The 10000-nt window shown below is 43.7% G+C and overlaps 1 protein-coding gene across 7 annotated transcripts in view; it reads right to left on the reverse strand.

Annotated features, from left to right (window-relative positions):
• Positions 1 to 10000, reverse strand: part of grip2b (glutamate receptor interacting protein 2b) — a 187003-nt gene that overhangs the window by 51092 nt on the left and 125911 nt on the right. For all 7 annotated transcript variants that reach the window (XM_042089501.1, XM_042089504.1, XM_042089499.1 and 4 more), the window contains exons 5-9: positions 8538 to 8624; positions 8119 to 8194; positions 6289 to 6434; positions 2826 to 2973; positions 1 to 165 (exon numbers count right to left, since the gene is read on the reverse strand). The exon at positions 1 to 165 is cut by the window's left edge and continues 5 nt beyond it. In XM_042089501.1, the coding sequence (XP_041945435.1) occupies positions 1 to 165; positions 2826 to 2973; positions 6289 to 6434; positions 8119 to 8194; positions 8538 to 8624 (622 nt within the window). The remainder of the gene's footprint in view (positions 166 to 2825; positions 2974 to 6288; positions 6435 to 8118; positions 8195 to 8537; positions 8625 to 10000) is intronic.

Consider the following 10000-nt stretch of genomic DNA (forward strand, 5'->3'; position numbering starts at 1 on the left):
TCAGTTCCCTTGTTGGGCAGTCTGTTGTGATGGGCAGGGAGGATCTCGAGCTTGGCCTGGTCCGAGGTGCTGGCCAGCAGCTGGGTGGCCTCCAGCACGGAGCAGTGCTCGGTGCTCGTGGCGTCTATGGACAGGATGTGATCACCCACGTGCAGTGCCCCACTCCTGAGACGCAGGGAGGAGAGAGAGACACGCACAAGGAGGGATGGGGATAAGGAGGGTGGTGTGGCAGACAAAAGAGAGAGAGAGAGATAAAGGGATGGAAGCTACAGTAGATGGAGTCTAGTGTAGTGTTTGTAGTTAACTACAGTATAGGGAAAAATCCCATTTTAGACATAAAATTATTCATTCCTCTACGAATTGTAATTTGCAGAATATAATGTGCTTAACTTATGAAATGTTAACATACTGGGAAAGAGATTTGACATTGTATACATACATACATATAGCATTTTTGCCATGGTAATATGCATATAATGTAGGGTTTACCTAGCCTGGGTGCCATTCCGAACTTAGTCCCGCCCACAACATTTGAGGTCGGGAAGTACGGTCTGGCATTGCTTCATTGTGGAGCAAGTATGCTCGCCCTAGATCGGGCGGACCAATCAAATTGGGCTTTACGATGATGGACAGGTGAGCAACAGTGCCTGGTCTATCACATCATCTGAGCACGCTTAGATTAGGCTTATGTTTGAAACAAAAACGCTGTGGCTAGAAGACCCTTTTAAGACCCCATACGGAAAATGCATATTATTTAATGAGATTTTATCACTGAAAACGATTATTTCTGAAAACTTTGGCCAAACTCGTGGTTTCACTTTCATCAAGGGAAAGCAGCGCTGTTGCATTGCGACATGTTCCCTCGTTCATTTGAAATCTCTGATTGACCACCTGTTCGAGGGATTTGCGACAGCCTTTCCCAGTTGTTTAACATGTTTGTAGCATATCAGTGTTCAACAGAATTATTTTTAAAAACGGAGGGAATATAGGCTATCAGTTTTTTCCTAATAGCCTACCCTAGGCCTACTACGTATCTCTTAGATTTCGCTAATGAGTGTTGTAGGCTAGGAGTAGGGCTGGGCGATATGGCTGAAAACTGTATCACGATATAAGTATTTCATATCAGTCGATATCGATATCGATTATTGATTTTTTATTTTTTTTTTAAAATCTATTTCAGATAAGGACCAGAAGGGAAAAAAAGTTCAAAAAACACTTTTATTAACTTAACCCTCCTCTGATTTTAATCACCTCAGTTATCAATCAAAGCAAACAGGGAAAAGAAATATCAACACAATCATGAAAAACACTCAAATAAATAAATGTGCACATAAGTCTGAATGAAAAGCAGCACTGGTTGAAGCCTGGAAATATTGCAAACAAAGTAGCTTAATTTGCTAGTTTATCATAGTCTACTGGTTAGTTCAAATGAATACTTTTTCTCCTTGGGACAGGCCCGTTTGAGTCTTGGAAAATACTTTTCCATTCACATCGGGATTGAGATGATTAGAATTTAGCAGTCAATTTGAATTCAACAGTTTTGAACAAATTCGTGCAGCGTGCTAATGATGCTAACCGGATTTAATAGCAAGTTAAAGCAGTCGTCTTGCACGATTGTGAATGTTTGGATTACATGTGCATGCTGAGGAGGGATGCGCCTGTTGAGAGGGAGAGAGAGAGAGAGTGTGTGCACGGGGCAAGGACTCCTTGAGAGAGGTAGGCCTACTTCTATCGCCTACTCTGGTAGAGTTGCACATACTAGCTACAATGCAATATATATTTAGCCTATTTATTTATGGACAACGTAAGGCGAGAGGGGTGTGTTGCTTTTAATTATCGAATGTTCTATCGAGCGTATTTTTTATTGTATCGATTACATGTCTACTGCGATACATATCGCTATCGTTTTATCGCCCAGCCCTAGCTAGGAGTTATTGACGGCACTAACTTTTACAAAAGACCAGAAAAAAATGTTAAGGCATTTGTGGAGAAGAAGGATGGTTCGTGTGTTTTCTTCCTACACCTCACGGTAAGCTATTTCATTGCTCTGATTGGTTAGGTCTATCCAATTGAGTGCAGAGGCATTCCCCACCTGTATCGGTTGAAACCAACCCCATAATTACGTCCCAATGGAGCAGTATCAGACTCATATTCTGACTAGAATTGAGTATGACTGCGTCAGGCTAGGGTTTACCAGCAGTAGCAAATAAACTGAATGAGATACTAGCACTTAGCCTAATCATGTGTTTAATATCTGAGGAACACATACAAATGCATATCTGCATAAACAATATACAGATAAATGTGTCTGCTAAATCATAAATGCAAGTGTAGGGTACAGTATGTGTCTGTCTCATTTTCAGCTCACTGAATAAAAATGAGCGAAACTATTTTGCATAGAGCAGTGGTTCTCAAACTGTGGTACAGGTACCACTGGTTGTATGCGGACTGTCTCTAGTGGTACTCCGAGAGTCTCCAAGCGTTTTTTCATAAAGACGAAATAATCACTTCAAATTATATCAAAATATATAGAAAATTCCTACCCATGCAATCACTGAAGTTGAATTTATGTTAGTTTTTGTCTTTCCTGAAAAAGGAAACAAGGCAAAACCATATGTACAATGTAAAATATGAAGATAAATTCTGTATTTTAATGCCGGTTATAATGGTGGTACTTGGAGAGCTAATTGTTTTCTGTGGCGGTACTCATTGTGAAATGTTTGAGAACTGCCATAGAGCTCCTGCTATGCTTCACAGTGCAGTTCATCTGAGCCTATTCAGTTTGTATGATTTGCAGAGAGACTTCTGTGAATGAGCCTGCTCACCTGTCGACGACGCTGGCAGGTTTGATCTTGTCAATGACGATGACCTGCTTGCTCCTGTAAGTGGCAGTGGTAAGCGTGATGCCTAGCGATGCCCCTGGAGACTTGGCGATCTCCACCAGCAGAGGACCGGAGGCGTTTGTGACTGTGTCTGTAACAGACATCATTTGGTATCACTTCATATAATAGGTGGGTAGTGTCATAGTACTAAGTAAGTGTTGACACTACTGGTCTAGTGTGACACTCTGTATGTGCCAAGAAATCCTGATGTGGGTAAACCAAACCTATACCATGCTATGCCAGCCTGTGCCTGTCTGTTCCATCCTATACCATCTTATTCCCCTTGTGTGCCACCCTGTGCCAGTTTGAGCAAGTCTGTGCTTGTCTGTCTAAGTGTGTCTGTGTCAGTGTGTGCATGTCTGTGTAACCCTATGCCAGTATGTGCCAGTCTGTGCAACCCTGTGCCAGTCTGTGTTTGTCTGTGCCAGTCTGTGCCTCTCTGTGTACCCCTGTGCCAGTCTGTGCCACTCTGTGTACCCCATGTGCCAGTCTGTGCTTGTCTGTGTAAGCGTTTGCCATTCTGCTTCATCACTGCTTCATTCAGAAGGCCAGCCAACTGGTTAGTCTCTCTGAGGTGGCCAAGCTCCTCTGCCCTCCCCTGGCCCATCCCTGTACAGCCAGACTGGGGGGTGGGGGGGTCTCAGACCTGCTGTCAGGCCAGATGGGGTTGGGGGTGGAGGTGTAGTGGTAGGGGACAGGTGGGCGGGCGTGTGGGTGAACGAGCTGCATGGGTGTATGAAAGCTGGCCAGCAGAAGCAGTGAAGGGAAACAAGAGTAGACAGCCCTGAGTCTACTGCAACCTTAAAGGAGGAAAGAAAGTTTAGAAGGGGTCGAGGATGAACAGCTGTGGTCTGAGAGACTATGTTTGTGTGGGGTAGGGGTGGAGGGTTGCCTGACAGCATGTATCAAACCAGGCCAGCAGCAGAGCTGAGGGCATAGAAAAGCAGACCAGATCCAAGACCAGCAGCCAGCACTCAGTTAAGAGTCGACAGGATGTCTGTTGAGCCTCATGAGTGACAAAGTCACCTATGGGGGTGGCAAGACGTTTAGCAGGACAGTACTTCCTCACATATGTGGCGCTATGAGCTGAATAGCCTCATCAGGAGGGAGAACTGCCCCCAAAAAACACTCCTACTGTAAATCACTACACCTGTAGTTAACTCAGGAGCTCTGTCAAACACAGTGAACCTGAGGAGGGTTCTGCTAAATTGTATTACAGTTAACACAAGACACACTTCACAGATTGCATAGCAAATTCAATTCTACTGTTTTGGTCTCAATGTTGTCACTAAAAAATGAAGATATATCAATGGGATGTATTCAAACAGGACCCAACTCTCAGATTACCAGTCGTTTTTGCAGATGTCACTGTTACTACATGGTATTCCTGAATGACTATAGTTTATGGCCATGATAGATGTTATGACTTAATTACAACATTTGTAAAATTATAATTTACTTTATGTTTTATTTTATGCATTATTATGCTTTTATAACCTTGACTGAATGCACACTGATCTCCTGAATAAATTGTAACATCAGCTACTCACATCAATGCCTAATTATGACATGATTATGTACACACAAATCGTATGACTAAATCATGATGCAGGCTAATGATATCACAGCCTTCTCTCAGAATGTACTTGCTAATTAAAGCATGATCATGAGCTCGAGTTTAGGGCTAAATCATATAATATTCAAAATGCCTATACATTACTTATTACATGATTATGTATGGTAGATTGTATACTAAAACTCATGGAGCTTTTGTGATTCAGGGGAGGACAGATTCCTGTATTTCACACTGGCTGTTTATTTATGATAAGCGACTTTGACTGCACCGAAAAGGCCTTATCGTGTTTCATAAACAGTAAACATCGCGTTTACTGTTGACCAATACCCTAGTGACAAATTCCGCTAGAAAATACATTAGGCCTTTAAATTATTTTATTTTATATCAGAATTAATAGTCCAAAGGGTGATATATAAGTCTCTCTCCAAGAGCTTTATGTGCTCTGGAGTCTATAAGTGAATAATATACTCAGATGATGTCATGCTATTTTTCTGCATTATATCCAGGGCACTGAGGTCACTCATAAGTGAATAAGTGAATAAGTGAGTGAGTAGGTGAGTGAATATGTAAGTGCATGAGTGACTGGCTGAATGAATGAATGAATCTGTAGGTGTGAGTGACCCCTGTGTATGAATAATTGTGTGAGTATATGAATGCATTAATGAATAAGTGAATAAGTGAGTGTGTGAGTAAATATGTAAGTACATGAGTGACTGACTGAATGAATGAATGAATCTGTAGGTGTGAGTGACCCCTGTGTATGAATGATTTTGTGAGTATATGAATGCATTAATGAATGAGGGAATGAGTATACTATCGGAACTCCCCCTATTACCGCCGGTCCCGTATTTCCACCGTCTTGCGTATATGTGTCACTTAATATCCATTTCTATACAAACCAAGACGGCAGGTTCCTAAATAAACGCAAGCACCCACACCATAGGTGTATCTAAATTAGCTATGTACCAAAAATGATATTTTACCATGACTCGAAGAGCTGTAAACAGTGTTGTAAGGCTGCGTGTACAAATCCGCTTGGAGCTACAGTGGAATTTTAATTTCATGGCGAGAATTCTCGGTCTAACCGTTCATGTGCCATTGAAATGGTGTAAATAGGCGACCCACCAGGCCAGCACTAACCTCCGAGCGTGGTAAACAAAATCGTATATTTCAGGCAGTAAAAGCCCCGGTAAGAACCAAACCATATTTGGTTCAAATCTACACACCTATGGCTACTGAAAAATGTAAGGTTCATTTATCAAATGTTATTTTTAAGTATTAAAAAACATAATTGTTTTAGAATTTTCGAACGAAAGTGGTGGTAATTGGAGGCGTTACGATACGAAACTGTAATACAGTAGCATCCTTCTGTTGTACATCATAGCAGGTGTGTTTCCCAGGAGCACATTTGAATTTGCGCTGGCAGATCTGTCTGGCCCCCCTCTCATTCAAACCAACTTCTAAAATCACCATAATCCCAAGAACCAACTACAACCACTTATCTGGCATGGGGCGGGCTTTATACAATGGCAAACAGAGGGCGAAGGTTGGCAACCGACCAATGACTGTGCTGATGGTGTCAGCATTAATCAACATATTTTCTGTGACGATTAAACCACTACAAATGAGTAAACAACTGTATTTAAAACCTTCCACTACAAGAAAGATTTGCTTGTTGAACATCCTAAAGCATTCAGTAAGAGTTTATTGTACCAACTTAAGTTGAATTTCACCACTGGTTACGCACCTTGGAAATCAAAAGTGAACCGAGAGGGTCCACACACAGTGTGTGTGTGTGTGTGTGTGTGTGTGTGTGTTCTGTGTGCTCACCCATGATGGAGACGTCGTACTCGATGTGAAAGAGCGCCTCCTGGCCACACTGCTGGAGGACGGTGAGGGCATCGCTGTGGCTGGCACTATGTAGGGGCACCCCGTCTACGCTCATCAGCCGGTCGCCTGCCCGCAGGGTGCCCTCTCTGAAGAGTGGAGGAGAAGAGAGAGAGTGAGAGAGGGAGAGAGAGTGAGGGAGTAGATGAGGCTGGTAGTAAATGAGAGTTAATCATTGTGTGAGTATGAGAGAGTTAGTAAGTAAGAGTGAGTGAGTGAGTGAGTGAGTGAGTTAGTAAGTAAGTAAGTGAGTGAGTGAGTGAGTGTGTCTGCTTATAGGGTGCCCTGTGAACAAACAAAATAAGGGAGAGTGACAAAATGAAGTGAGGAGGGAGTGAGTGAATGACTTCTAATCAGTGACTGAGTGAAAGTGAGAAAATGTGCCAGTGAACGGTCACTCACTCACTCACTGACAGCCTCTATCTCTCACCTGTGAGCGAGTGAGTGAGTGAGTGAGTGAGCGAGCAAGTGTGTGAGTGAGCGAGCGAGCGAGTGAGTGAGTGAGTGAGTGAGTGAGGGTAAACACAAGGCCTAGTTGTGCCTACACTACCACAAACAAACTGATAAAAGCTCACAGTTGGAGTGGCAGTGCATTAGCAGTCTCTGATGCTCAACTGGTCGACAGCTGCCCATGCTGATGTCTACCATTAACCAAGAGCGACAGCGTGATGCTGGAGAGAGGAGCGTTTTAAACAGGAGAGATTACTATGATACCTGAGCTCAAGTCTGACAAGTTCTTCACAACAGAAGAGTGAGGAACGGCGGAAGGTGTTAAACAGGAGAGATTACTGACCTCTTTTTCCTGAGATGATGTCTGATCCATAAACACAGTTTCAGTGCATGTGTGTGAGAGTATCATTGTGAGAAAGTGTGTGTGTGTGTGTGTGTGTGTGTGTGTGTGTGTGTGTGTGTGTGTGTGTGTGTGTGTGTGTGTGTGTGTGTGTGTAGGGGGAGGTGAGAGAAGAGTAGGGGTTGGGGGGTTGTGTTTGTTGTGTTGCTTGTTGTTTGTTGTTGTGCTACAAAAATGGAACAGTGAAAACTCACAGCTCCCATTGCCCTTTGGGTGCATAGGCCAAGAGAGAGAGAGAGAGAGAGAGAGAGAGAGAGAGAGAGAGGAAGGGGGCATGGTGGGAGTGAGAGAGAGAGAGAAAGAGAGTGAGAGAATGTCAGAGATTAAAAGTGAGAGAAAGACAGAATTAGAGAAACAAAACGTGATGGAGATGGAGAAAAAGTGACAAGACGAGAGTGATACATAGAGAATAAGAGTGTGAGAAAGAGAGAGAGAGAGAGAAAGAGAGAGAGAGAGAAAGAGAGAGTGAAAGAATCAATGAGAGAGAAAGTGAAATATTCTGCTCTAGTGTTTGCCTGCTGTCGGGTTGTGTTTGGGGCTGCGAGTGGCGCGGCGCGGTGCGGCGCGGTGCTGCTAAGACAGCACCCGGACGCCCAAACCCTGCTCGCCACTTCTCCCTCCCTCTCCCCGCGCCAACATGCCAAAGCAGCCAGCAGCGCTTAGGAGACGTGCCACTCTGAATAATTCTGCTTGCATTAGTGCAGACGGGCACATTGCCTCAGATCTGCCTCCTCTTTTTCTCCCTCTTTCCTCTTCTCTCTCTCTCTCTCTCCCTCTCTCTGTAGGCTGACACTCAGAGTCTCTATCAGTCCTTCCTCTTAGAGGAAACAACACAAACACAGTTCTGGCAAATAAGATGACAGCTTTTGGCCGACTGACGCAAATGGCGGCTCCTCGATGACGACGTGACGCGGTGCCCTTACCTGTCGGCAGGTCCTCCTGGACGGACGTACGTCACCACCAGGGGTCTCGACTTGTGCCAGTCCTCGTGCGAGCCTCCTGTGCAAGTGTGCGATATACATATATATATATATTTATATATTTAGAAAACGAGTGGTGCAGCCCTCAGAAAGCCAGCCAAACACACTCTCCTCGCTCTCTGACACATCTATAATGCAACATATAGCATAGCTAACCGACTTGGGGGTTGTTTTATTGGGCTGCAGGCTCGCTGGTGGTTTTATGGAAGTGGAGAGAGGAAGTTGGGGAGCATTTGCATACAGAATAGGGAGCCTGCGGTCAACAATCAGAGATTTTTATGTGGACTGTTTTTACGGGTCAGGCCCGTGCCCCGTAAAATACGGTGTCCCCTCGGGGAAAACAGACCAATGGAGTCATTTACCTCGCATGACGAAGCCGAAGCTGTTGCCTTCCTTGTGCAAGCATATCTCGATTGTCTTGGATATAACACCTGAGGTACTGTCTGGCGCTGGAGGAGGAGCAGGAGAGAAAGAGAGGGAAATAGAGAGAGAGAAAGATGGAGTGAGAGTCAGACAGAAAGAGACATCATAGAACAGAGAGGGACAGAAAGACAAACAGTCAGACAGGCAGACAGACAGACAGTCAGAGGGAAAGAGTGACTGACAGAGAAATACACAGAAAAAGAGTGAAAGAGCCACAGAAATGAAGTAAGATATGGAAAAGACAGACAGAGGCCAAGAGAATGAAAAGAAAAGAAAAAAAGAAAGAAAGAAAGAGAACCATACACACAGCGAAATACAAAGCAATAGATACAGCATGGGACAGGAACAAAGACACAGACAGGAGAGAAAGTAAACCATGTCACACTGAGTAAACCCTTTCGCTGGGCTCACGTCCAGGTCAGATGCCAAGAGAGAGTCAAACATAAAGGCGGAGCAGGAGGGATCAGCCAAAGAGCACAGAGACAGATCGACCTGTTCACTTGCCTACATGTAGTCTCATTTGCCAAAAGAGCAACACACTCCTGACAGTGTGTTAATATTCCATCTGCCAACACATCACTCGGTCACCCAAAATAACATTCATTGTGCTACAGCTCTCAGACAGAGCTATCACCCTCCTCTGCTCAACAAACCCTGTTATTACCCAGAACATCTATGATGTTATCCCTCCCTAAATACAAATGTAAAAGGGTGGGCTTGAATTAAACAACATGAGACAGTATAACGTAATGATTCATAGTTCAAGTTAATATGGTTAATGATTGGATTAAATATCTTGCAGGGTTCAGGCAAGTCCACCCTATCCCCTGGTAGTGCATGGCTGATTCTAGAACAGTCTAACCCTAATCTGGCCAACAACAGCCTTATGAGGGCTGGATCTAGACCTAGGGTTAGTCATCAGTAATCTCAGATCTGACTCCAGATCAGTCCATTGGAGGCTATAGCTCACATACTGGAAGAGGCTTCTGGTATATCTCAGGAGCAGACAAACACATTCAGTACCTTGCTGTGGTTTAGGAATTTATGACTTGTGATAAATCCTTAAACATCAGCAGATGAGCCACAGTATGTTCCACAGTTAATGGATTGTTGTGCCTGTGAGTGATGGGAGCTTCACATGAATACTTTAAATGCATGAAGGCTTTATAAAAACAAGTCAAATATTTGGCTTCAGTTAACTTTCAAACATGAGCAAGTGAGCTTTAACTTTGCTGGTGCAATGCAATCCATTAAACTCTTACTAAATGCCAACCCACTCACACACACAGACACATTAGAAAGTGTGTGAGTACAACAAATGTATGACTGCATATGTAATTTCATCTAAAAAGACAAGGCTTACACAGCTGACATAGAACTCTAATGTTCCCATCAGGTAAAC

This window comes from Alosa sapidissima, chromosome 4 (genome assembly GCF_018492685.1).
Source record: "Alosa sapidissima isolate fAloSap1 chromosome 4, fAloSap1.pri, whole genome shotgun sequence".
NCBI lineage: Eukaryota > Metazoa > Chordata > Actinopteri > Clupeiformes > Clupeidae > Alosa > Alosa sapidissima.